We start from the raw sequence: 27068 nt of genomic DNA on the forward strand, positions 1-27068 counted from the left end.
GATCTGCATTAGATGCAGGGGAGGACATTCCAGAAGCCACACTTATGGAGTTTGTCCTGGATGCAGGATGTGAAAGCACAAGTCGACCACCCTTTTTATCTCCTGTAGTGACAGAAATGAACCAAAAAGCAATAATCATTCCTTGTTCAAAATAGCTTTTTTTTTTTTGCAAAGCTTTTATTAACAGAATAAGTTATGATTTTCTGCTGAAGGAATCTTATGTACATGAGAGATAAGACAAGGAGGAGAGTCTCTGCAGGGAAGAGGGGATAGAGGAGGAGCTAATTCCCCTTCCGAACTCACTATTGGCCCTGTTCCCCAAACAGAGACCCATATCCAAAAACGGTTCCCCCCCCCCCCCTCCAAGGCTGCTACATTTCTACCTAGGCCTGCAAGCGGGAGCCCCGAATCAGCAAGAGGTGCAGGCCTGCCTGCCGGGGGGGGGGGGGGGGGGGGGGGTGGAGGCTGGAGGCAGTGGCAGTGAACCTGTCAGCATGGGCACAGAAGCCTGGAGCACGCAGTGGAGGGCTCCCTGTGCTGGAGGCGGAGGAGAGGTGGAGCGGGTGGCTGAGGCCCGGGAAGTGGGGCCCAGAATCAGCACACAGAACCTGCAAAAGGAGGGGGCTAGAAGTAGCACAGGCCCGAAGCCTGTCAGCGGGACGAGGAAGGATCCAGGTGAGTGCAGGAAAGCCAAGAGCGCAGAAGTCTTAACAATAATATTACAAGACTTGGTGCACCGACTCCAAACCTAGCTCCTACTGGTGTGGGGAGGGAGGAGAGGGGGGTGCAAACCCTCCTCCCCTCCACCCCCTAAAATAACAAGACCAGCCCTCGACCCTGTCTATCAGAAATGGAGAAGAAATCAGCATCGGGCACCACGCGTTTCCCTCCCCACTCCTAAAATGAAAGACCACGAGCCTCCAGGCCATGCCCCTCCCCGCAGCTCTCCGTGTGGGACGGGGGGGGGGGGGAAGGACACGGCGAGCACCCTTCTAAGTGGCCGTCTCTCCTCCGTGCAGGAGGAGGCCTTGCAGGTCGTCGAGGGCCTCCTTCAGACTCCTGGCCAACCTCTCCGCGTTGGTCTCCTCGCAGCAGTTGAAGGCAGAGACAGCGAAGTTGATGCAGTCGGCCATGGGATTGTAGCACACGGCGTAGCCGTCCGGAACCAGCGGCCCGTAGCACATCACGCAGTCCGTACGCGCAGCCACCTGCGGGCGAGGGAGATGGGGGGGAGCGAGTGATAAAAGGGTAGGAGAACAGGTGGAGGCACTGAAAGCAGGAGGAGGAGAAAGTAAAATGATCTGGGACCGAGAGAAGCAGAGAACCCCTAGAACCCAGAGAAACTGATGGATGAAAGAGCAAGCGGATAGATGGAAGGGAAGATTAATGGGGGGTGGGGGGAACAAGCAAAGGGAATAGCAGCAGGAAGGGGAGCCAAACCCAAGCGTGCTACTGGGACTCGCCTGCCCGGTGGAGATCTTCCAGTGGGTAGCGACGGCGTATGAGGTGTCCATGAAGATGTCAGGAACCCTGGCCCCGCCCTCGATGGCTTGCAGCTTCAGACCCAACAGGTGCCGATCGATGGCCTGCCCCTTCAGTGCCTGAGAGGAAAGAAGGAGGAGGAGGAGGAGGATGAAGGCCATGCCGCCGAATAGCAGCAGCAGGATGTGCTCAGGCGCACAGTCACGCTTAACAGCAAAACGTCCGACATGCAGCGAATCACAGTGCAGCATGGAGAAGGGGTTGGTCTCTGCCTCTGTAAGTCATTAGGACGCCGTCTCTTACTGTACAACATATATTAGAGGCCGGGGGAATGATTACTTGCTCTATAAAAAAAGTGATTAGATGCCGAGAGTTGTCTCCTTTTGTATAAAATACAGGGGCATTCCAAGATTTCTCTTACAGCGCTGACAAGGCAGAATTACGACCCTGGATGCCATGGTTCCCCGAACCCAGCATCTGCCACCCCCACCCCCAAAGCCTTCACTGGGTGGCCTTCAGCAAAGTAAAATATCCTGGGCTGGGGGGGTCCCATGTGTAAGCTCTGGGGGGGGGAAGGGACCGTATCTGGTAGAGTGCTGCATGCATGAGCAGCACTAGCAAACTGAGCTGGGAGAGTGCACCCCGAAAAAAATGTGAGCGCTACCTGGTCCGTGTAGGCACTGTGGGACAAGACGGCCTTCTTCAGCGAAGCCACCTTCTCTGCAATCTGTGGGATTAAGCGGAGCATTATATCAGGACAGCAGCACCTCCCCCAATCCATTCTCCCATCCACCTCCTACTCCCAGCTCCTTCTCGGCACAGCTTATGCAGGGTCCCTGAGCCAAGCCGCATAGGAGCAAAGATATGCATAATCCAAGGGGCCTTGCCCTTAATAGCCCCAGGTATTATACAATTCACAGGCCCCGAGATCAGAAACTTTGACTTTAGGTTTAATATAAGGGAATTAGGACTGGTGTGGGGAAGGTTAACTGACAACAGTCCACATTTCCTGGACAGTACAGGCCCATGCAGCCCCCCCCCCCATGGTGGAACCGTACACACTGCAAGATTAGCTGCCTCCCAGGTCCTGTACCTGCCGCCTGGGGTCCTCCATTGCCTCAACAAACTCCAGCGCCTCGGGGGAGGAGGAGCGGATAGTGTCTGTGCGCCCCAGGTGGAACATGCGCAGAGATGCGGTCTCACAGGTGGCACACAAGCACCCGTACATCCTGGGGAGGGGGAAGAGAGGAAGGAGGCAAAACAGCAGCATAGTGAGCACTATATGCAACCGACTCACTGGATTACAAGGGCTCTCCCTCGTCCTCATTTTTACCTGCAGGACATCTCCACATGATGTCTCAGGCGATACCCAACCCTCTCTCTCTCTTGCTTCGGGTGTCTCGGTTCTCAGCCTCAGAGAGGCTGGCTATCTCCCTTTCCTGCTCTCAGGTCTGTAAAAGGCAGTTTTGCCAGGGGTGCCCCTCTCATACATCTAGTCAAATTTCTCAACACCTCCCCCCCCACACCAAATCTCTCCTCCCTTGTGTTCAGTTGTTCAAAGCTCCTGTTACACCAGTAACATATTCCCAAGGGTTGCATAGGGACTCTTGTTACACCTGTAATAAGCCAGCTGTAATGCCATCTGTAGGAAGGAGTCAGGACTCAAGCCATGTTGCTTAGGGAAGTTTTTGCCATATTCCTTGTAGTTAAAGCAGGTGATGTCCAGGTCGTTGATAAGTCTGAAAGCAGAGAAGGGCAAAATCTCTAAAAGTGAATTATAAGGTGGGTTACATCCCCCCCCCCTTTCAAACACTTGTTGTCCACACTCCCATCTTGATTTACCTCTCAATATCCCTCAGCCTGGTCTTATCGGCGCACCTCTCCTCTCACCCCTGTTCAGGCAACACAGAGCCCGACGGGTACTGCTTCACCCCTCATTACATATCTTTCATCTCCCCTGCGCTGCTGCACGCTCAATGTGCCTCTCCCTGCGCTGCCGTGAACTCACATGTCCAGGTTCTGCTTGGCGTGCTCGATGTCCCTCTTGATCTCTGGCGTGATATAGAAGTAGAGTTTCCGAGGAAGGGGCAGGCGTGTCATGGGACTCCTTACCGTGTCGGGGTTCCTGCTGTGGAAAAAAAATAAAATAAGTCGCTTACCCATGAGAATTCTGGGTCTGTTCAGATAGGGTTCCCCAGCAGCATTGGGCCCCAGAAAGGTCGAACCCAGCTCGAGAACTCCCCCGCCCAGAAAAAATGGGGGCGAGAATCTTACAAATCGTAGGACGTATATATTTTTTTCCACTTGATTGCACAATCAAGCTATGCAATCTATTGCCTGAAGATGTGGTCAAGGCAACTAATGTACTGTAGTGGGGTTTTCAAAGGAGGAATGGACCAAGTTCCTGAAGGAAATGTCCAAACACAGCTATTATAGCCAGGCAGATTCGGGAAAGCCAGCTCTTATCCCTGGGAGTGAGATAGAAGAAATAGGTCAACTGTTGGGGGATCTGACTATCTGGCCACCGGAGACAGAATGCTGGGCTCAGTGGACCTTGGTCCAATACAGCCTAGCACTTCTTATGTTCTTACCAGTATTCAAGGGCATGGTCCAGAATGGTGGCGATGGGAGGTCCCTCAGCAGTGGCTTGCTCATAGAGAACACCACATGAGCCATCCTCACCAACAATAAACTGCAGTGAGGGAAGGAGAGAAACAATAAAGAGAAATAGCACCAGAAGAATTCCATGCCCGATCAGTACTTAGGGGTTTTGGGCCTGGCTTGCTCCTTTGGGGGTTTCCAGTTCAATCAGAACCAGCCTCATTGGGCTACAGAGCCACGAGTCTTCATCTGCAACTATCTGGGGGTCCCCCTCTACCCTCATTTTTAACCTTCTCCCTCCCCCACTTCCCTTCGAGCCCACCCATCAGAGCGATAGCCTTCAGTCAGGAGGTCACAGCCAGTGGATCTCTCCAGACCTTGGTTATAAGCGCACCCCATGTCTGGGTCACTAGCCATCACCATTCAATGATGACTGGGCCACCTTCCCCCTCCCTCCCCTCAGAAGCAACCGGGCCAACCCTAGCAGCCAGCAGATTCAAATAAGACATGGCTACGTTCCCCCGACCAGGGAGAAGATGCCGGGGATGGGATTCAGATCTACTGACCTCTCCAGCACTCCCAGCCCAAGGCGGCAGGAACTGAACAGAGGTCTTCTACCAATCCCGCACTCCCAGCCAGAGCAGAGCCCCAGGCATCCTGCACCCCACCTCCCCCACCCCAACCCCTATTACCTGCAGGGTCTTGTCGAACCAACGGTTGCCGCTGTTGGAGTAACTACCCCCACCGTGGAGCATCTGGGCAGCCATGCGGCTGGAGTAGTGGCCCTCAGAGAACTTTAGGACGGGGGCGTCCAGGCAGACGGTGAAGATACTGCGCTGGATGGTGCTTACTGAGTCCCGGTTGAGTTTGTCTGTGGGGGAAAGAAAAAAAAAAAAAAAGAAGGAGGCGGGGAGGGGAGAAAGAACAGAGGCAAACCATATTACCTTTCAGAAGGCTAGGCAGATCTTTAGGAAAAAATCCAGACACAATGTGAGAATTTTTCAGCCCTGGCAGGGAAAAAAAAAAAAAAAAAAAACCACCCTACATCCACTCGCTCTCCTCGCTCTGTAAACCGCCTGGACACGAGATAGCGGAAGGGACTATAGGACTCTCCAGAAAGAGATCCCCACGGACCTTCCGTACGGAGGGGGGTTTAAAAACCTTTCCTGAGCATGTTAGGTACCTCGTGCTAGGTGGGATGGAGGATGGATGGGTTGGAGGAATGCTCCTCTCTCATGGGTGTCTTTATACAACTCCCCCCCCCCCCCCCTCTCCAGGATATGGTGGAAAGTGGACCGACCTGTGGTGGATGGCATGGGGAATGCTCCTCTCTCAACAGGTGTGTTTACACGCTGTCCCCTCCTCCCCCGGTGTGACAGAGGGTGGATGCGTTGGTTAGGGAGAAAGTGCCTCAGCATGTTGTACATCTTTCCACAAATATGGCAGTAGGTGGGGGTCGGGGGAGTGGATGCAATGATGGGCAAACTAATGAGAGCGTGGATGGGTGGAGCCTCCCCCCAGGTGTGCCAGGCGGCAGATAGGACGGACAACAAATATTTTAAATTAATGAATACATTAAATGGAGTGGATCTAAATCGATAGACTGGTGGGTGAACAAGCAGATGGACGGCTTGCTGGATGAACGTGCTGTCCACCTCTCCCGGGGTATAATGCTTGGTGGGGCAAATGGAGTGGACGCAGTACCAGACAGAAGGGTGGATGGAGGAGCAGGCTGGGGCGAGTGAGGGAGGGTAGGTCTCACCTCTCATGAGCGTGTTGTACGCCTCTCCCCAGGTGTGCCGGTGGTCGCTCGTCAGCACCCCCAGCGGCTCCTTGTCAGTCTTCCAGGAATGGTGGCGAATCTGGAGCAGCTGATGCTGAATCTGGTCGACTGTTAGCGGGCTCCCATCGCTGTTGTACACATCCAGCTGAAAGAACTGTGCCAAAACCAGGGTAGAAATCAGTCTTGGGAATCATATCCCCCCCAAAATCCGCACAACCAGAACCCCCCACTGCAAGGGGATGGCCTTTGTTTCCCCCGCCGGGCAAAGGAAAGGAATCTGGGACCCGGAGAAATCCTCAAACCCAGCCAAATGATCAGAAACACCCTATTACCCGTCCTTCCCACCCACGGGCGAACAAAGAAGTAGGAAGCTACAGAAAAGAGAAATAAAAGCAATCTGCTTCCTCCTCTGATTTGTTTTTTCCAAGTTCCCCTTTGGGGTTTTGTTTTTTTTTAAATTTTGGTCTTCATATATATGTTGTTATTTCTCAGCAAAAGGGATTTCTGAAGACGATAAGCACAGAAGCAAAAACTCCTCCCTAGATTTCAGCAAGATTAGAATCGGTAAAACACAGCCAAGCCAGAGAAGCTTGCAAACCTTTACAGCCCCTCTCCCAGCACCACCACCTCACCTGGAAGTTGCGTACCACGGTGATGTGGACAGGGGGGCGGCGGGAGCGGGAGTAGAGCAGCACGCTGTCGTGCTTGGATCCGGGCACGCGACTGGAGGAGAAGACCTTATTGTACTGGTCCATGCAGAGCGGCCGGCCTCGCATGTACTCCGACAGCAGCAGGTGGCTTTGGCGAGATGAAGGAAAAGGGAGGGGCTGTCAAAGAGGGTCAGAAATCCCTGCCCCCCCCCTCCCCTTGCTGATGGTACCTCCACTGCTCTTCTAGTCCCTCCCCCTCCCCACAAACTTTAGGAGCTGCAGTATGCACCCTAGAGGTGGCTGCACATTTTTTTTTTACTTAATGAAACTCTGCAGTGCCTGTCACTTGAATTTGCTCCCAAAGGGCTTTCTGTGCAGCACTCTGGGGGCACGCAGCCTCCTCCGGTGCGGAGAGGCCTGGCAGCCAGGGGGGGGGGGGGGGGGAGGAAAGGGACCCCCGCTTTTACAATTCTGGGGTGCGGGGAAGGGTGAAAGCATGTTGGCCAAATCGGCGGCTCCCGACTCACCGCTCCACTTTGGCTTTGAAATCGAGGACGCCCGCGATGAGCTTGGCGGCAAACCTGAAACACAAAAAAAAAAGAGATAAAGGGGGGGAGGTTCTGTGCTGTAGAAGGGAGAGGAGAGCTACAGAGCGCGACAGACAGACGGACGGACTGACCTGAGCTGTCCATGCCAGTCGTCAAAGTCCTGCTTGGGCAGCACCACGGCCGGGTTCGAATGCACCGCCAGTGGCAGGCGGCTCTCCAGGTACGCTGCATGCTGCCACCATGCAGTCAGCTGCGAGGAAACGCCAGGCGGTTACAGGGGAAGGGGCAACATGAATTTCTAACAGAATACATAACCTTGGAGTTTATTTGTTATCCATCTCACAGGTGAGGAATGTGGTAAAGAAATTATTATTATTTTTTTTTATTATTATTCCAACTTAGCAAACTAAAACCCTTACTCCCTGTTGATGATTTCAGAAAACTCTTACATGCATTTGTTCCAAATGATGTCAGCTGTGCCAGCTCGGTTTATTTTTACCTTTTACAACAATTAAAGCCTTACGACGCATGCAGAATGCTGCCTCACAAGTTGTGCTTCCAGTAATAAGTTAATGAGGGCACTCCATGAAGTTAGCAAGTAGCACACTCAAAAACAAAATCGAAGAAAATTCTTTTTTCATTCAATGCACAATTAAGCTCTGGAATTCATTGCCAGAGGATGTGGTTAAGGAAGTTAGAGTAGCTTGGTTTAAATAAAGGTTAGGACAAATTCCTGGAGGAGAAGTCCATAAACTGGTAATAATCAAATTGACTTAGATAATAGCCATTGCTTATTACCGGCATTAGTTGCAAGGGATCTGTTTAATGTTTGGGTACTTGCCAGGCACTTGTATCCTGGATTGACCACTCTTGGAAACAGGATGCTGGGCTTGATGGACCCTCGGTCTGACCCAATATGGCAACTTCTTGTGTTCTTATGATGATCACATTACACCAGTACTTTTTTTCGCTACATTAGCTCCTAATTCGTTTCCGGATTAGCCTCAAAAAATTTACTTTTCATTAAAAAAAAGCTCTCATTCCCCATGCAGCTGATGTCTTTAGCTCTCTTCTTAAGATTTATGGACCCATCTCTTAGTCCGAGATCAGTGGGGGCAGAATTTGTTAGATGTTCCATCTCTTAAACTGGTACATTTGGCTGAGACAAGAGAAACAGGACGTTTTCTATCACTGGACCTTTATTATGGAACTCAATTCCACAAGAACTACAAAAGGAGATGTATTTATCTACTTTTAAGAAACAACTAAAAACTTATATGTTTAAAACAGGCCTATCAGCAGCATTGCTAGATTATTTGCTTTTTTGTGGATTTTTTTTGTTGTATATTAAGTGTTTTACTATTTTTGTAATTATGCTTTTAATTTTGTTTTTCATTATGCCGTCCTTTACTACGTATGTTGGAAATTTTGTACACCAGACAGAACATTGGCTGCTGTGATATATAAAATATGAAATAAATATCTAAAATTACACTCCCAGCATCGCCTGCTCACCCAGTTCTCAGTCTTTGTGGCCCTCTTCTCCAGCTGTGCCTGCAGGGCCTCTCCGACCCCGTCCGGGCCCCCGAAGTCCTGCACCAGCTCGTGGGTCTGCTCCAGCTCCTCCGAACTCACCAGAGGCTTCAGCGCATGCAGGTAGCGCTCCAGCGTCTGCGCGAGGGGCGGCACTGGCTGCCGTGGCAATGGAAAGGAGCTGGAAAGGCATCGTAGAGGGGATCGGGGTCCTTGAGGTGGGGCATTCTTCACCAAGCCCTGCAAATGGGGGAGAGGCAGCAAGGGTTACACCCAGCTCACTGTATGTATATAGTGCTACAGATGACAGGAGGCACTAGTCAGTGATTGCATGTATAGTGCTGCAATGGCACCAATCAGTGCACATATAGTGCCTTAAGGCACTGAAACCACAGAAGACACAGAAATATCCCCCCCCCCAAAAATAAAAACCAAAAAAAACAGGGTAGCCAGAGGCTTCCATTGCATGCAAAATTGGTGCCAGAGCAGGTGAACAAATATTATGCTATCTATCCCACACTGCGAGGGGGGGGACCCAGGACCTGACCAGGGAGGGGGATGAGGACAAAGGACCCCTCCAAGAAAAAAAAAAAAACGCGTAACCGATGGAAATAAAACTCCAGCAGCAAGCGAGAGAGAGAAAACAAGGAAAAGCATACTTTGTAACCTCTGCAAAAAGATCAAAGCTACAGTTTACAAATACCGATTTATATTTATTAAACATACAAGGAGCGAAAAGTGTGCGCGCTTCGCGAATTCCCACAGGCAACCTCGGTCGGGCTCTCTCAGGATTGTGGTTAGGGGTAGGGAGAGGAGGGGGGGGGATTAAAGGAAAGAGGTTTCCAGTAATAGAACCCCCGCCAAAAAAAAAAAGAAAAAGCAGACACCGTTTTGCAACTTAACCCCAAAATAAAAGCAGCTGAGTGGTCGCATTCCGCGCTCTCCCCACCCCCCCTTCCGCCACTCACCAGGATCAGCTGCAGGGCTTCCCTGCTGGCTCCGGGTCTGCAGATCATCCTGAGGGGGGGTCCCCAGCTCCCCCACCCCCCTACTCTTTGCAACTGCCCCACCCCCTTGCAATGCGGGAGGGGGGGGAAGAGGAATGGGACAAAACTAAATAAACAAGAGAAGGTGTTTGCAGAGGGCTTCTGCCGCCCCAGAGGGAAGAGGTTTTCTGTCACTTCCTGAGAAGCAGAAGGAGGAGACACAGACGCCCAAATCGCCCCAAAGCTGCTCTTAAAGGGGCAGTGCAGCCTGCCGGCTGCGCCGACGTGCGTGCGCAAACACAGACTGCACCCGCTGGCTGCGGAGTGACACCGAATCACAAAGCTCAGCATCTGGTGGGCTTTCTGCAGCTGACCTCCCCCCCCCCCCCCACCCCGGTGCCTGGGAGCCAACTTTTCTAAACAAGTGAAAAGGAGGGGGGTTACCACGGTGAAGGGGTTTGCTCAAAATTGGGGGTGCGCTAGCACCCACAGAGCTGGCATCTGTGTGCCTGTGTGCGCGGATTCCCAGATCAAATCGTGCTGCGGTTCCTGTAGCTGGATCCCTTTGGATCTCACTTGCATGTCTGTGTGGGTACGTGCGTGTCCCAGATCTTACTGTAGGTTACATTCAGTTGCTGCAGGGTGACACTGGAGCACAAAGCTCAGGATGTGTGTTTGTGCTTTTCCTGTAGCTGGATCCCTTTGGATCTCACTTGCATGTCTGTGTGGGTACGTGCGTGTCCCAGATCTTACTGTAGGTTACATTCAGTTGCTGCAGGGTGACACTGGAGCACAAAGCTCAGGATGTGTGTTTGTGCTTTTCCTGTAGATGTGTTGTTTTGTTTGTTTGTTTGTTTTAACTGATCTCACTGTGCAAACCTGATCCCTCGGGATGCACCCCGTGGTGCTGTCCCTCTCCCCCCCCCCCCCCCCCGGTCTGTTTCACTCCCAGTTTACATTTGCACTGTTTGCTGATTAAACTCGTTTCAGATATTGCAGCCCAACACTGGAACAGAATGCCCAAGATGTATTTCCTGCTGTAGCTGATGTCACCTAACGACTGGGAAAAGTCACCGTCTGACATTAGCTGGGGAAACACACAACAGTGTGGCCACACCCACAATTAAAACATCTGACACCCCGATATGTACTACTGCTGTCAGATATATTGCGCTGATGATCGCTCACTTGATTGCAACGTCCCTGCTTCCGAAAGCTTGCTTATGGTCTATATTGGATTACAGGAAAGGTGAGTGACTTTGCTGGAAGTCATCAAGAAAGTTGACCCCCCCAAGCCTGCCGATGTCACCGCTTTGAGCTCTCGGCCATAAGCGGTCGCACAGTCAGAGCTGGTGGCAGCCGTGGGATCAGAACCCGGCGCCTGCGCGTGGCAGCTCTGGGCTCTGGTGGAAGTAGCAGCCGAGGGACTCACTGGGATCCGGGTCTGCAGGTGTTAACAGCTGTCGGCGCCAGGAGCCGCGCAGATATGTTTTTGGCCGGGTTGGGCTGCTCTTTGGGAGCAAGGGTGGAGGACAGCCGGGGGGGGGGAGAGGGGAGGGGCAGGAATGTCGGGCTGTGTCTCGGCTCCTGTGCAGAGGTGGCAGCAGCAGGTGGTGTTGTTGACACAGGGTAAACAGCAGGCGAAGTGCCGGACTTGTTATACAACACTTAAAAGCAGCTGAAGTCCTTTCAAGGATACGTCAAAAGCCTGACCGACAAGAGAGGGCAGGAGGAGAGACAGACAGACAGACAGGCAGGGAGGCGCACCCATGCAGAGAGTGAGGCAAGGCAGGCTGGAGGAGAGACAGCTCTGGCACGAGAGGGGGTCACACTGAGTGCCCATTTTATGTCAGTGTGCCTGTGATTCTGGGTTCATGCATCAGAAGGTAGGCTGGTGTGTTTCTTTGTGTGTCACACCCCTGCTCAGGTGTGGGCTTGGGGGATGTAAAGAGGGGGAGAGGAGGAATTAGGGGAAGAGTGGAAGGGCTTTTCCCTGTCATACCAAACTATCTTTCCTTGAGGTTATTTGTTTATCCTGGGCACATATTCACAGAGCCAAGCCACAGGCCTTATCAGCGTCTAAATGGACTGAAATCCATTTATCATGTATTTTTAGACACTGAGGCATTCACCAGACTCAGGGCAGGAGTGACCTGCCTGCGCCGGCCTGTTACTGATTAATCAGATTCAGAGTTACCAGGACCCGTGCTGTCCCCTCGTCCCTCCCCAAGCCAGGAGTCCTGTGTCCCGCTCCAAGCCATCACGTGCTCCCCGCCGCACGAGGCCACGCAGCCAGCTGCACCCCGGGCCTGGCTGACACACTCTGAGGGCAGCATTCCTGCTGCGCCACGTAAGGGTGATCTAGCATGATCTGGCATGCCTTTCCTGTAGCTCATGTACGCGGATGCAGGCCCTAAATCCAGGCATCCATGGGTGGAAGAGGTGACTGAGCTAAACCTCCCCACAAAAAAAAATAAAATATATATATATATATATATATATATATATATATATAGATCTTTAGTTATCCTCTGTGTAAAATCTGGAGAGAAACCAGCTTCAAACTGAAACTCTGACTGGTTTAAATGATTTGTAAACACGCTGAACAAACAAGGTTAAAGGACAAAAAAAAGTTGCATCAGAGCTAAAACTAAAGTGGGCTTTAGTGATCTGTGAATCCAGATTGGAGGGAAAGATGGTTGGAAGCTTGCTGGAAACCAGTTAAACGCGCAGGATTCCCCGCCCCGGCTCAGGGAATTTGTATAATTGGAAACCAGTTTAATGCATAGCTGGGAACTCTCCAACTTTCCCCCAGAGTCTCAGGGAATTTGCATCAATTATTATGGGGTCCCTGAGGAAAGACTGAAAAGCTCCAGGCCTCTCTGTTTACCACTCTAGCCACTCCCCCGCCTTCAGTCAGTATTCCTGGAGTGCAGCCACTGCAGGCAGCGGGTGGGGAGACACTGGGGGAAGGGGGCTGCTGCAAGGGGACTCGGCTCAGTCAGGCTGGCACTCACTGGGCTGAGGGCAGTGAGGATGCTGGAGCCAGGGAGCAGTGGGAGCGCTGGTGTCAGGGAGAGAGTGTAACCGTCTCTGGAAAGGGGAGAATGCTGGAGGTCATCACTAGAGGGAGGGAGGGAAGGGGCGAGGGGTTAGGCAGTGTGGATTAGTGGGGGGGGGGGTACATATTATTCCTCTCCCCACCCCAATCAACAGAAATCTCAGGGTAACCAGGTACAGCATTGTGTGACCATTAGGGAGGGGAAGGGGGGGTAGCATATAGGGGCAACCGCCCTGGGCCGTGCACTATGGGGGGGGGGGGGGGGCATAGCCATGATAGCCTCCATACTATAAAGTCAGCATTCGCCCTGAGCCGCCCCCCCCCCCCCTTCCTAAGGTCAGCCCTGGCGAGGAAAGGCTGCATGGCAAAGCAGTTTTAAGGATCTCCATCTTCTGAACCTTTTATCTCTTCTTTGGTTTTATATGGAGCCCAGAAAAAGTTGTGGTTGCCCTGTTAGTCCACTGGGATTTGTAGATATTTGATTTCTTGTAGCAGCAGCAAAAGTCACCTGACAGGGAGAGGGAGCGAGTGAACTGGAAACCCCCCCCCCCCCCCCAAAAAAAAAGGGCATGATTCTGCCTGCAGGGCACCCGGAGAAAGGGAAGCAGAAATGCATTTCCTATAACGCATGCACAAAGTGACTGTCAGCCCGCCAAAAGGCCCGGGGAGGCCGAGAAGGCCCCGTTGCTAGGGAAGCCCGCACGGTTGCCAGGGAAGGGGCGTGGCCCAGGAGGTGACGCAGCCCCCGGGAGAGGCGGGGCTGCCCGGCTCCCTTCCAGGCTGCGCTGGGGAAAGTAAACAGAGCGGGAAGGGGAAGAGGAGGAAGAGCCCCGGGAGCTGCGATCGGGGCAGGGGACAGCGGGGTGGCAGTGACCTCGGTGCCCCCCCCTCCCCCCCGGCATTGCTGGCCGGCTGCATGCCCGCTTCCCTGCTGCACCTTTGCATCCTTTGCTAAAACGTTTTGTGGGGTTGTTTTGCTTGGGGGGCTTCTCCCTGCAGTCGCCGCCAGGATGCTCCGCTGGCCCCTGGCCCTGCCGATGCTGCTGCTGCTAGCCCCCCAGCTGATGGCCGCCTACAAGCCCATCATCATCGTCCACGGGCTCTTCGACAGCCCCGCCGACTTCAGGGACCTGCTGGGCTTCATCAACCAGGTGAGGGGGCAGGGGGGCAAGGTCCAGGATCAGGGATCAGGGTACCCTCCCCCCCCCCTCTACATGCGTCCCCTCTCTCAGCCCCATCTCTGGGGGGGGGCAGGGTCCAGGATCAGGGCACCTTCCCCCCCCCCCTCTACATGCGTCCCCCCTCTCTCAGCCCCATCTCTGGGGGGGGGCAGGGTCCAGGATCAGGGCACCTTCCCCCCCCCTTCTACATGCGCCCCCTCTCTCAGCCCCATCTTGGGGGGGGGGCAAGCCTCCTGGCTCCTGGAAAGCAAAACGAGTTCATTGTGCTGGCGAGGGTCCTCTCCTCCTTCCCCTCCTGTTGTCTTCTAGACTTTCTGGCCCGAGTTCGTGCCCGGGGGTCTCGGGTCCGATGGCCGCCTCTCCCTCTCTCTCTCTCTCCCCGGGGGGGGGGGGGTCTCAGTGGCCCTCACCTGCTGGAACCTTTCCGGGCTCCTCTTCTTCTTCTTCCCCTTTCCTAGAATTTCCTCCTCCTGCTTTGTTTTTCCGGGTAATAAACTCTTGCAATTCGAGGGAAGCTAGGATCATAGCTTGTGATTTGTCTCTCTTTTATTTATTAAATAAAACTGTATAAATAAGTACAAGATTGTGCATCAAGAGCCGCTCTCCTCTGGGTCTGTCCTTTTCCTTTTCTCGCTGTGGATCTGCCTCTCTCTCCCCCCCTGGGGCTTGGGGGCTCATCTTGTGATCTCCCTCCAGCCACCCAACCGCTCTGGCCCTTCCTCAAACTTGGTTTCATTCTGATCTCTGCTTTAACTCCGGCTTGTAAAGGATGCGGACCTGCCCCAGCCCAGGAGACGCTGTGGCCCCCAGATATTCTTTGGATCCTGTAGTGCCATTGTGTAAAATAATAATAATAATAACTCTCCCCCCATGCAACCAGAGCTGCAAACCCTTCCCCTGGCCTTCCTAAGAACAATAATAGGTTTTGTTTTTTAGTTTTGCTGGTTTTTCTTTCGTTTTGAAAGTTGTCCAAGACTGAGGGAGAAGGGGGTAACCCGACCCCAAAACACAGGGGGAAATGTTTACTCTTTTTTCATATGGGGAGGGGGGTGCAGCCCTGCCCTGGTGCAATGGGATTGGAACCCAGAGCCACCCTGGCCCTGTCCGCGTGACTCTGGGCTCTGGTTTAAGGCTCGGGCACTTTGATTTTGTCTGGGGGAGGGGCCTTTAAGCATTGAGCCAAAGTGCAGGATTCCAAAGTTTTAGTGACTTTTAAAAATTACAGGTACGAGAGGTTATTTTTGGGACATGCCCCTAATGCCCCCCCCCCCCTTCTCTGTCTCCCCTCACCTCACAGACACACCCTGGCACTAATGTGACAGTCATCGACCTTTTTGACCACCAGAAGAGCCTGAAGCCACTGTGGGAGCAGGTGAGGGGCTTTGGGGAGGCCGTGTACCCCATCATGCAGAACGCGGCCGACGGGGTCCACCTGCTCTGCTACTCCCAAGGTAAGGACAACCCACACACCACCTCCGCTGTTTTCCCAGCCGTGGTCCGGGCGCCGTCACGGTAGGGAGACGCCACTGCGATGTCAGCATACCACGGAATTAATATTTTTTGGGGATTTTTTTGTGCCTGCCTTTCCAAACAATGCTCAAGAAGGCTTACGGCGTTATCAGTACTCGGCTACACCAGGTCCCTTCCCCAGAGAGCTTGCAGTCTTAAGTGGGCGCCCGAGGCGACTTGCTGAAGGGCCTGAGGAGTGGCAGCGGGTGGTGGGATTTGAACCCGGGTCTCCACGGTTCTTGACTCTCGTATCCCGCTCCCTGTTCTCTGCCTCTCCTCCTCTCCTCTCTCTCTGTCTCCTTTCCCTCTCATTCTCTCTCTGTCTCTCTGCTCCTGCAAACTTCTTCAGGAGACCTGTTGACCGTTGTCTTGCCAGTGTGGTCCAGAAAGCGGGGGCAGTTTCAGCCGGGGTAAGCTGACCTGGCTGAACTTTGCCCCTCCCGCTTTCCGGTTAAAAGTATGGGCATGGTTAAGGAATAAAGCGGAATAAACGGGGTGGGCTCTTTTGCCCCCACCCGGCTCGGCTGCCGGTCCCAAATACCCTACACAGAACCCCCGCGCGCTTCCTGCTCTCATTCAGAGGGGGAACAAGCTCCCTTTCGGTCCCCTCTTCCTTCAGTTCCTGACTCATGCACATAATAATAATAATAACTCTGTGATGTTTCTTTAACCCTCTTTTCCAAATGAGACTCAAGGCGGCTCACGGCATTAGAACCTAAGAACCTGCCATGCTGGGTCAGACCAAGGTGGCCCTCAAGCCCAGCATCCTGTTTCCAGCAGTGGCCAATCCAGGTCACAAGTGCCTGGCAGGATCCCAAGGGTTAGATGGGATTCCAAGCTGCTTATCCCAGGGATTTCTGCACCTGCACCTTAATGATGGTTTATGGACATTTCCTCCGGGAACTTGTCCAAATAGTTTTTAAACGCAGCTACGCTAATAGCTTTCACCACAGCCTCTGGGAATGAATTCCAGAGCTTAATTATGCATTCAGTAAAAAAAATATTTTCTCTTATTAGTTTTAAATGTATCACCCAGTAACTTCATTGTGTGTCCCCTGGTCTTTGTACTTTTCAAAAGCGTAAACAACTGATTAACGTTCCACTCCACTCCTTGTTTTATAGACCTCTATCCTATCTCCCCTCAGAAGTCTCCTCTCCCCGCTGAAGAGTCCTAACCTCTTTAGCCTTTCCTCATCAGGGAGCTGTTCCACCCCCTTTCTCATCCTGGTCGCCCTCCTCTGTACCTTTCTTGAGATGTGGGGACCAGAACTGCACACAGTACTCAGGATGAGGTCGCCTTTTCCATCTGCATGCCCCAGTCTCTTAGTCTCACAAGGTCCTCTTGTGATTTAACAACTTTGGATAATTTTGTGTCATCGGCAAATCTGAGCACCTCACTCATTGTTCCCATTTCCAGGTCATTTACAGATATATTTAAAAAAAAACAAACAATCTGACGCAGAACAGATCCCTGGGGCACTGCACTATTCACCTTCCTCCACTGGGAAAATTTACCATTTAACCCTACTCTCTGTATTTTTCTTTTTCAAAATATATTTATTAGAATTTTCTTCACTTATAACATCAGAAGCAACCATCTGTTGGTTTTGTCGGTGAACGCTGCCTATCTATATGTTCAGCAATTTTGTCCTTTATGATAGTTTCTACCATTTTGCCTGGCACAGATGTCAGACTCGCTGGTCTGTAATTTCCTGGATCGCCCCCCTTTATCACTTTTTAAAGATTGGCTACACTGGCACCCCTCCAAGCCTTCAGGTGCCTGAAAAGGTTTTCCCGATGAGCTTTTTGCTTCCATGGCGAGCTTCTTTACAAATGCTCTCTTTGCCTTCCTGGATCCGTTGGCTTTCATTCTGAGTGGCCGGTGTGCTTACGCTGTTTCCTGTTTTCTTTCGTTCGGATTCCCTTTTCCGTTTCTTGAAAAAAAAAAAAAAGACGTCCTTTTAGATATTAGAGCCTCTCTCGCCTCGCCGCCTCTCAACCGTGCCGGCAGTCGTTAAGGATTCGGGTACAAACGGGTCCCTGCCCTGGAGAGCTTACGATCTAAAAGCCGCGGGCGAGAAAGGCACCTTGCCCCGGGGGGGGGGGGGGGGTGTCACAGGGCGCGTCGCTGGTGGTGAGGGTTTCCCCGCTTTTCCTTCGGCCTGCTAGGAAAATCGGTTTCCCCCGGCTCACGGGATGGTGCCTGCGCGTCTGTGCGTCTGGCCTAAGAAAATCTTTCTGCGAGAAACAACGCCCTTCGTCTCCGGGAGCCTTCCTTGGCTGGACCCCAGGTCCCTGTGCTTGCCCAAGCAGCACGGCCGGGAGCTGAAAGAAATAAACTCAGAGGGAAAAAATCTATAAAAGCAATAACCGTAAAACACAACTCCGCAGAGTACTGAAAGGGCAATAACGTTTCCCCCGCGCTGCTCAGCTCACGGCGCTGGCCCGGGGACAGGAGGTACCAGATTTCGCTGTTTAATTCTCCTCTTTCCCCCAGCATCAGACGAGATTTCTCCTGCTCCTCAGGCGGGACGTCTCCGCTTTTTTTTCTCTCTCAGCTTGGGGGAATGTGCGCCTCTCGTTACAGCGCAGGAGGGAAACGCAGTTCTGGCTCTCTTTCTCCGGTGCCGCCCTGGGCGTAGCAGAGTCCGGCGTCCCGGGAGGGTTGCTTCTGGTTCAGGTTTCTCGTCTCTCTGGCTTGTCCCGCAGCAGCAGGGGGGGGGGGGGAAGGGTAAACCAGGTGTAAGGTTCAAGCCTGTTGAGGTAAACCCTGCAGCCGCTGCGGTTGCCCTCTCTCTGGTCCGCCTCCACTCTGTCTCTGTCCTTCCGGAGGCGCGGCCTCCAAAAGTGGACACAGGACTCCGGGTGAGGTGCCACCCGCGTCCTGTACGGAGGCATTTTTTTTTTTTTTTCCGTGCTGGTTAAAAGCTTTCCCTATGCCTTCCAGCCTCTTGGTCCCACCACCCCCCTCAGCTATGGTCACAACCTTTTCCTACCGTGCTGCACCCTGGACATCATCCGGCGCAATCACCCCAAGGTCTCTCTCCTGGTTCGTGCCCATCGGTATCTACCCCCCCCATCGTTGGCCGATCTCTCGGATTTCGGCACGCCGTAGCGTTGAATCTTAACCGATCAATCATTTGGCCGCTTCTCCAGCTTGCTTTGGTCACCTCTGGTTCTGTCTGCCTCCTCGAGAGGTGTCTGATCCGTTCCAGATGTTAATGTGCTGTGCAAATGGGGATAATTTTTCCTTCCGCAGATTCGCTCGCAAAGGTGTGGAACGGAACCAGCCCCCCCCCCCGGACTGACCTCCGAGGCGCTCCACTGGTTACCTTCCTCTCCTCAGGAGTGAATTCCATTTACCCCGTTCCTAACCCAATGACTCCTACCCCACCCCCGGCTGCTCGGTTTATTAACGAGCCTCCCCCACTCTAATCTTGGCTGCTGGATGCTTCAGGCTATCCTCTCCTACAGCGGAGCCTCCATCCGTTTACCCGCCACAGGTGAGGCTTAATGGGCTGGCAGTTTCCCATCGTACAGGCTCGTTCCTGTTTCCATGAAACGGGTCCTTCGGCGGACCGGCCAGGACTTCCCTGAGCTCCTCGGGTATCGCGTCCGGCGCGCTCACGTGTGTGTGTTTGTCTGTCAGTATCGCACAGCGAGTGACCGATCTCCTCTCCTCCTCCCGCAGGGGGGCTGATATGCCGGGGTCTCCTCGAGACCATGCCCGATCACAACGTGGACACCTTCATCTCGCTGTCCTCCCCCCAGATGGGGCAATACGGGGGTGAGTGTGTGGACGGGGGGGGGGGGGGGGGGGGGGTGACGGTAGGGAGGGCGGTCCTCGACCTCCCTGGTCTCGGCGGTGCAATGAGTTTGTTAGGTCTTTAGTTCAGGCTGTTGGGGACGGTGGGGGGGGGGGGGCTGCTTTCAGGGGCTAACGAGGTGTGTCTGGGAGGGCAGAGGGGAGTCACAGGGGCACAGTGACAAGAAAAGGGAGGGACGAGGCAGAGAGTCGGAGGTATGGAGGGAGCCGGGGACAGAGGTGGAGCGAGAGGGGAGAGACTGAAGAACGGGAGGCAATGTGAAATGGAAGTGGAGGGGAGGGGGGGGAGAGTAGTGCTCTTCCTGTAGCTTACCTGTCATCTCCTTCCTCTCCCCCCCCCCCCCCCCCCTCAGACACAGATTACCTGCGCTATCTCTTCCCCCACTACATGAAGTCAAATCTCTACCGAATCTGCTACACCCAGCTGGGGCAGGACTTCTCCATCTGTAACTACTGGAATGGTGAGTGGAGGGAGGGGGAGGGCTTCTCCATCTGTAACTACTGGAATGGTGAGTGGAGGAGGGGGAGGGCTTCTCCATCTGTAACTACTGTAATGGTGAGTGGAGGAGGGGGGAGGGCTTCTCCATCTGTAACTACTGTAATGGTGAGTGGAGGAGGGGGAGGGCTTCTCCATCTGTAACTACTGTAATGGTGAGTGGAGGGAGGGGGAGGGCTTCTCCATCTGTAACTACTGTAATGGTGAGTGGAGGAGGGGGAGGGCTTCTCCATCTGTAACTACTGGAATGGTGAGTGGAGGAGGGGGAGGGCTTCTCCATCTGTAACTACTGGAATGGTGAGTGGAGGGAGGGGGAGGGCTTCTCCATCTGTAACTACTGGAATGGTGAGTGGAGGAGGGGGGAGGGCTTCTCCATCTGTAACTACTGGAATGGTGAGTGGAGGAGGGGGGAGGGCTTCTCCATCTGTAACTACTGTAATGGTGAGTGGAGGAGGGGGAGGGCTTCTCCATCTGTAACTACTGTAATGGTGAGTGGAGGGAGGGGGAGGGCTTCTCCATCTGTAACTACTGGAATGGTGAGTGGAGGGAGGGGGAGGGCTTCTCCATCTGTAACTACTGGAATGGTGAGTGGAGGGAGGGGGAGGGCTTCTCCATCTGTAACTACTGGAATGGTGAGTGGAGGAGGGGGAGGGCTTCTCCATCTGTAACTACTGGAATGGTGAGTGGAGGGAGGGGGAGGGCTTCTCCATCTGTAACTACTGGAATGGTGAGTGGAGGGAGGGGGAGGGCTTCTCCATCTGTAACTACTGGAATGGTGAGTGGAGGAGGGGGAGGGCTTCTCCATCTGTAATTAAAAGGAATAGAGAGAGGGGAGAGCGAGGGAGGGGAGGGTAGAGTGGGGCTGAAAACGAGCGCGAGACAGCTTGTGGTCACAGCAAGCGTGAATCAGTAATTATTCACGTCAGTCGAGCCCCCACACGCAGGGGATCCACAGTCCCGTCTCCCCACCATTCACAGCCCGGAAAGCCTTTGGTTGGGGGTTAGACGCACGCACCCCCCCCCCCCCCCCCCGTACGCAGTGAGGGTGAGGTCTGTCTCCGACGGACGCCCCCCTTCTGTACTCACTGGGGTGGGCATTTCTGGGGCACGGTCGGAGGGGAAACAGCACTTACGATTTCCGGGCCGGGGTGCAGCCGGGCTGGCTAGATCGGACCTTGCCGGGTGGGGATCGCTCGTAGGCCCTCCTCCTTCTCATCCTCTCCCAGGGTACGTCTAGGGTACCAGTTTATAATTTCAGCCGCTGTTCCCCCCGCCCCCGGTTTTGTGTGTTTTCCCCAGATCCGCACCATCGAGACCTGTACCTGAACAGCAGTAGGTACCTGGCGCCGCTCAACGCGGAGAGGAGCAACCCCAATGCCACAGGTAGGAGGAGCCAAGGGGGGGGAGCACCCCTCCTCGCCCCCCCCCCCCCACCGCCGACCCTTTAACACCATTAAAAAAATATATACATCCGCCTCGGCGCAGGCGAAGCGGATTCGTGGAAGGAGGAGAGGGGGGGGGGGGGGGGGAGGGCGCGCTGCGAGCCCGCACTGCGCTCTCACGGCTGTAAAGGGAAATGGGGCTGCGATCATCTACAGGGTGGGGCCCTCCGAGCTGAGAATAACAGCGGGGGGGGGGGGGGGAGCATGGTGCGTATTATGTAAGGGGAGGGGGGTCTGATCCTCTCCTGCCGCTCCCCTAGACTGGAAGAAGAACTTCCTTCGGATCCGGAAGCTGGTCCTGATCGGGGGTCCGGACGACGGGGTGATCACGCCTTGGCAGTCCAGGTGAGCGCCACCGAGCCCGGGGGGGGGGGGGGGGGACGTCAGTGCTGGCGTTCCCCGGCGTTCCCGCGCGCGGGAGGAAAAGAACCGTAGGCCGGCGTTTCAGAAGGCACCACGAGAAGCTGTCGTGCCTACCGCTCATAAATAAAAAAACAAAACAGAAAATCTAGCTAGAGACTCGCACGCAGACGCACGAAGCAGAGATGCAGACGGACGCATTCGTACGCACGGACGCACAGAGCGGAGACACGCACGTAACAGAAAGGGACACCCACCCACACTCGCACAAGGAGGAGACCTGGATATGCACACAAAAGTACACAAACGCACATGTACGCACTCGCATGCACACACGGTCCAGACTCCCACCTAAAAGAATTTGTTTAAAACCTCGCCCGTCTGTCTGTCCGTCTCACACTTCTCTTTGTCTCCCCCTCAGTCACTTTGGATTCTACGATGAGGATGAGCAAGTGACGGCAATGGAGGAGCAGAAGGTAGGGAGGGAGGCTTTACTCTTCCTCCAGGTGTGGAGGGCTAAAGAGGCAGAGGGGTAGGGTGAGACTCGGGGGTAGGTAGACTGAGGTGAGACCAAAATGGGAAGGGGAGGGTGAAAATGGTACTGGGATTCAAAAAACCTCGTGCTGACACAGAGGATCCTCAGGGGTGGGGGAGTGAGGGGTAAAGCCTGGGAAGGGCACAGAGGATCCTCAGGGATGGGGGAGTGAAGGGTAAAGCCTGGGAGGGGCACAGAGGATCCTCAGGGGTGGGGGAGTGAGGGGTAAAGCCTGGGAGGGGCACAGAGGATCCTCAGGGATGGGGGAGTGAGGGGTAAAGCCTGGGAGGGGCACAGAGGATCCTCAGGGATGGGGGAGTGAGGGGTAAAGCCTGGGACGCGCACAGAGGATCCTCAGGGGTGGGGGAGTGAGGGGTGAAGCCTGGGACGCGCACAGAGGATCCTCAGGGGTGGGGGAGTGAGGGGTAAAGCCTGGGAGGGGCACAGAGGATCCTCAGGGGTGGGGGAGTGAGAGGTAAAGCCTGGGATAAGCACAGAGGATCCTCAGGGATGGGGGAGTGAGGGGTAAAGCCTGGGATAAGCACAGAGGATCCTCAGGGGTGGGGGAGTGAGGGTAAAGCCTGGGAGAGGCACAGAGGATCCTCAGGGGTGGGGGAGTGAGAGGTAAAGCCTGGGAGGGGCACAGAGGATCCTCAGGGATGGGGGAGTGAGGGGTGAAGCCTGGGAGGGGCACAGAGGATCCTCGGGGATGGGGGAGTGAGGGGTAAAGCCTGGGACGCGCACAGAGGATCCTCAGGGTTGGGGGAGTGAGGGGTAAAGCCTGGGACGGGCACAGAGGATCCTCAGGGGTGGGGGAGTGAGGGGTAAAGCCTGGGAGGGGCACAGAGGATCCTCAGAGGTGGGGGAGTGAGAGGTAAAGCCTGGGACGGGCACAGAGGATCCTCAGGGATGGGGGAGTGAGGGGTAAAGCCTGGGAGGGGCACAGAGGATCCTCAGAGGTGGGGGAGTGAGAGGTAAAGCCTGGGAGGGGCACAGAGGATCCTCAGAGGTGGGGGAGTGAGAGGTAAAGCCTGGGAGGGGCACAGAGGATCCTCAGGGATGGGGGAGTGAGGGGTAAAGCCTGGGAGGGGCACAGAGGATCCTCAGAGGTGGGGGAGTGAGAGCTAAAGCCTGGGAGGGGCACAGAGGATCCTCAGAGGGGGGGGGAGTGAGAGGTAAAGCCTGGGACGGGCACAGAGGATCCTCAGGGGTGGGGGAGTGAGGGGTAAAGCCTGGGAGGGGCACAGAGGATCCTCAGAGGTGGGGGAGTGAGAGGTAAAGCCTGGGAGGGGCACAGAGGATCCTCAGAGGTGGGGGAGTGAGAGGTAAAGCCTGGGACGGGCACAGAGGATCCTCAGGGATGGGGGAGTGAGGGGTAAAGCCTGGGACGGGCACAGAGGATCCTCAGGGATGGGGGGTACAGGCTGTCCACCATGGGGTTATTCTCTGTATCTGTCTTGGTGTGGTTTAGTCTTCGCCGGTCCCCCGGGGACCCCCCCTGACTCCTCTCCGTCTGTCCCCCCCCCCCCAGGTGTACCTACAGGACTCCTTTGGGCTGAAGACGCTGCACGCCCGGGGGTCCGTGGCCCTGTACACCGTGTGCGGCGTCCCCCACACCATGTGGCACTCCAATGTCACCGTCTACGAGACCTGCATCGCCAAGTGGCTGACCTAGGACCGGAGTGAGACCCCTCCCACCTCCAGCACCTTCTACCCCGACCCCCAGCAGAGCAGGGGCGGAAGGGGGATAGGGAGACGCCCCCCAACCCTGATTCTGGGGGGGGGGGGAAGAGGAGGAGCAGCTTCTCCCCCCACACTGACTGACTTGGGGAGGGGGGGAATCCTTGAAGCACATTTCGGGGGGGGGGGGGGAGATGAAGGAGGGAGGAGTGCAGGCACCTGGGAACTGTTCAGGGGACAAACTTCCTCTTTTTCTGATATTTGGTGATCGCTCCTGATGAAGGCTGACGCACTTTGCAACCGGGGGGGGACGGGGGTGGGGGGTGCGAGCACTGTGTCATAGCTCCCCCCCCCACACACACACACCCCCAGGGGCTTTTTCCATCCCGTGGGATAGGGATGGCCGATAACATTTCTAAAGCAGAATGTAGCAGGAAAATACAATAAAACATTTTTTTTTTTTGTAAATCTATTTGTGAAACCTTCAAGTTTGTTAGAATTTAACACAGTTGCACTGGGGATGGGCACAGGGATACAGAGCCTGTCACCTCTAGGGCACTGGGGACAGGAGGGCTCAGGGGTACAGAGCCTGTCACCTCTAGGGCACTGGGGACAGGAGGGTACAGGGATACAGAACCTGTCACCTCTAGGGCACTGGGGACGGGAGGGCTCAGGGGATGGGCACAGGGATACAGAGCCTGTCACCTCTAGGGCACTGGGGACGGGAGGGCTCAGGGGATGGGCACAGGGATACAGAGCCTGTCACCTCTAGGGCGCTGGGGACAGGAGGGCTCAGGGGATGGGCACAGGGATACAGAGCCTGTCACCTCTAGGGCGCTGGGGACAGGAGGGCTCAGGGGATGGGCATAGGGATACAGAGCCTGTCACCTCTAGGGCACTGGGGACGGGAGGGCTCAGGGGATGGGCACAGGGATACAGAGCCTGTCACCTCTAGGGCACTGGGGACAGGAGGGCTCAGGGGATGGGCACAGGGATACAGAGCCTCTCACCTCTAGGGCACTGGGGACGGGAGGGCTCAGGGGATGGGCACAGGGATACAGAGCTGTCACCTCTAGGGCACTGGGGATGGGAGGGCTCAGGGGATGGGCACAGGGACACAGAGCCTGTCGCCTCTAGGGCGCTGGGGACAGGAGGGCTCAGGGGATGGGCACAGGGATACAGAGCCTGTCACCTCTAGGGCCCTGGGGACGGGAGGGCTCAGGGGATGGGCACAGGGATACAGAGCCTGTCACCTCTAGGGCGCTGGGGACGGGAGGGCTCAGGGGATGGGCACAGGGATACAGAGCCTGTCACCTCTAGGGCGCTGGGGACAGGAGGGCTCAGGGGATGGGCATAGGGATACAGAGCCTGTCACCTCTAGGGCACTGGGGACGGGAGGGCTCAGGGGATGGGCACAGGGATACAGAGCCTGTCACCTCTAGGGCACTGGGGACAGGAGGGCTCAGGGGATGGGCACAGGGATACAGAGCCTCTCACCTCTAGGGCACTGGGGACGGGAGGGCTCAGGGGATGGGCACAGGGATACAGAGCCTCTCACCTCTAGGGCACTGGGGACGGGAGGGCTCAGGGGATGGGCACAGGGATACAGAGCCTGTCACCTCTAGGGCACTGGGGACGGGAGGGCTCAGGGGATGGGCACAGGGATACAGAGCCTGTCACCTCTAGGGCACTGGGGACGGGAGGGCTCAGGGGATGGGCACAGGGATACAGAGCCTGTCACCTCTGGGGCACTGGGGACAGGAGGACTCAGGGGATGGGCACAGGGATACAGAGCCTGTCACCTCTAGGGCACTGGGGACGGGAGGGCTCAGGGGATGGGCACAGGGATACAGAGCCTGTCACCTCTAGGGCACTGGGGACGGGAGGGCTCAGGGGATGGGCACAGGGATACAGAGCCTGTCACCTCTGGGGCACTGGGGACGGGAGGACTCAGGGGATGGGCACAGGGACACAGAGCCTCTCACCTCTAGGGCACTGGGGACGGGAGGGCTCAGGGGATGGGCACAGGGACACAGAGCCTGTCACCTCTAGGGCACTGGGGACGGGAGGGCTCAGGGGATGGGCACAGGGACACAGAGCCTGTCACCTCTAGGGCACTGGGGACGGGAGGGCTCAGGGGATGGGCACAGGGATACAGAGCCTCTCACCTCTAGGGCACTGGGGACGGAAGGGCTCAGGGGATGGGCACAGGGATACAGAGCCTGTCACCTCTAGGGCACTGGGGACGGGAGGGCTCAGGGGATGGGCACAGGGACACAGAGCCTGTCACCTCTAGGGCACTGGGGACGGGAGGGCTCAGGGGATGGGCACAGGGACACAGAGCCTGTCACCTCTAGGGCACTGGGGACGGGAGGGCTCAGGGGATGGGCACAGGGATACAGAGCCTGTCACCTCTAGGGCACTGGGGACGGGAGGGCTCAGGGGATGGGCACAGGGACACAGAGCCTGTCACCTCTAGGGCACTGGGGACGGGAGGGCTCAGGGGATGGGCACAGGGATACAGAGCCTGTCACCTCTAGGGCACTGGGGACGGAAGGGCTCAGGGGATGGGCACAGGGATACAGAGCCTGTCACCTCTAGGGCACTGGGGACGGGAGGGCTCAGGGGATGGGCACAGGGACACAGAGCCTGATTCTGCGTTCTTACCTCACTAAGACATGGTCAGAGGCATTAATTACACCACTCTATAAACATGGAGATAGCACTAATCCAAACAACTGCAGAGGGATCTGTGTCAGCAGGAATATTGGCAAACTGCTCTCTCATGTCCTCCACAAAACGAACACTAAAATTCCTTGCGGCCAATGTCAATTTTGAGTTCCTCCCAAAACTCAGAATCACTGCTCGCACCTTTACCTGACGAAACACCGATTGACCGGCAACCTCCGGGGAGAACGTTTGCGTGTTTTATTGAATTTACAAAAGCTTTACCTGCAACCTGGCCTCAACTATAAACTACTACGAACAGCAACTGGGGGCGTGTGATATATATTTCAATGCACGTCTTCCTCCGTCAGCTGAAACGTGCAGACATAAGAGAAAAACCTGCGCCCCACCCTCTCCGGGACCTTACATCCGTGACCTCCCCCATCCCGGGCTGAAAGGGTGACTCAGAAGTCAAGTGCCTGCTGTGGGCAGATGATCGGCTCCCTGAGAGCATCTGAACCTGCTAGGGAGCCACATGAAATCAATGGAAGGTTAAAAAAAATAATAATAATAAAATGCCAACAAAAATTCAGAAACTCCCTGCACAAGAAGCCGAGCACACGCTGGAGCCTAGGTACCTTGGCTTCAGACTGTGCATCTGGGAGGTTTACATTGGCTATCATGACTCTACTACAAGGAAAAGCTTTTGAGAGGTTTGCATGCAGCAA

General features: G+C 55.1%; 2 protein-coding genes across 4 annotated transcripts; one reads left to right on the forward strand and one right to left on the reverse strand.

The window, feature by feature from the left end:
* Positions 1 to 156: 156 nt before the first annotated feature.
* Positions 157 to 9758, reverse strand: LOC115081441 (carnitine O-acetyltransferase-like). The gene is made up of 14 exons (XM_029585901.1): positions 9566 to 9758; positions 8580 to 8837; positions 7196 to 7314; positions 7044 to 7097; positions 6499 to 6664; positions 5846 to 6020; positions 4776 to 4954; positions 4074 to 4174; positions 3491 to 3610; positions 3099 to 3221; positions 2576 to 2711; positions 2147 to 2209; positions 1464 to 1601; positions 157 to 1208 (listed from the first exon to the last, which is right to left on the reverse strand). Exons 1-14 carry the CDS (start codon positions 9611 to 9613, stop codon positions 993 to 995), a joined length of 1896 nt encoding a protein of 631 aa, XP_029441761.1. The 5' UTR covers positions 9614 to 9758; the 3' UTR covers positions 157 to 992.
* Positions 9759 to 9801: 43 nt separating this feature from the next.
* PPT2 (palmitoyl-protein thioesterase 2) lies at positions 9802 to 24134 on the forward strand. 3 transcript variants are annotated; one of them, XM_029585902.1, is made up of 10 exons: positions 9802 to 9937; positions 10574 to 10832; positions 13644 to 13795; positions 15123 to 15276; positions 19026 to 19121; positions 19514 to 19621; positions 20956 to 21039; positions 21359 to 21443; positions 21880 to 21934; positions 23525 to 24134. In XM_029585902.1, the coding sequence occupies exons 2-10, from the start codon at positions 10760 to 10762 to the stop codon at positions 23666 to 23668; spliced, it is 951 nt and encodes a 316-aa protein (XP_029441762.1). In that variant the 5' UTR covers positions 9802 to 9937; positions 10574 to 10759; the 3' UTR covers positions 23669 to 24134. The 3 variants fall into 3 exon arrangements, with proteins under 3 accessions (XP_029441762.1, XP_029441763.1, XP_029441764.1); XM_029585903.1 differs by lacking the exons at positions 9802 to 9937; positions 10574 to 10832 and adding an exon at positions 11283 to 11469; XM_029585904.1 differs by lacking the exons at positions 9802 to 9937; positions 10574 to 10832 and adding an exon at positions 11768 to 11933.
* The last annotated feature ends 2934 nt before the right edge of the window (positions 24135 to 27068 follow it).

The sequence above is a fragment of the Rhinatrema bivittatum genome, unplaced genomic scaffold (assembly GCF_901001135.1).
Source record: "Rhinatrema bivittatum unplaced genomic scaffold, aRhiBiv1.1, whole genome shotgun sequence".
NCBI classification, from domain to species: Eukaryota; Metazoa; Chordata; class Amphibia; order Gymnophiona; family Rhinatrematidae; genus Rhinatrema; species Rhinatrema bivittatum.

What these genes read in the sequence shown, in the direction of transcription:
- LOC115081441 (XM_029585901.1), bottom strand. Translation starts at nt 9,613, where the DNA reads ATGATCTGCAGACCCGGAGCCAGCAGGGAAGCCCTGCAGCTGATCCTG. An exon ending in TGGAGGACCCCAGGCGGCAG is followed by an intron (nt 2,210 to 2,575) that starts GTACAGGACCTG and finishes TTAATCCCACAG; the next exon opens with ATTGCAGAGAAGGTGGCTTC. An exon ending in ACAGTGCCTACACGGACCAG is followed by an intron (nt 1,602 to 2,146) that starts GTAGCGCTCACA and finishes CTTTCCTCTCAG; the next exon opens with GCACTGAAGGGGCAGGCCAT.
- PPT2 (XM_029585902.1), top strand. Translation starts at nt 10,760, where the DNA reads ATGATCGCTCACTTGATTGCAACGTCCCTGCTTCCGAAAGCTTGCTTA. An exon ending in TGCTGGGCTTCATCAACCAG is followed by an intron (nt 13,796 to 15,122) that starts GTGAGGGGGCAG and finishes CTCACCTCACAG; the next exon opens with ACACACCCTGGCACTAATGT. An exon ending in ATCACGCCTTGGCAGTCCAG is followed by an intron (nt 21,444 to 21,879) that starts GTGAGCGCCACC and finishes TCTCCCCCTCAG; the next exon opens with TCACTTTGGATTCTACGATG.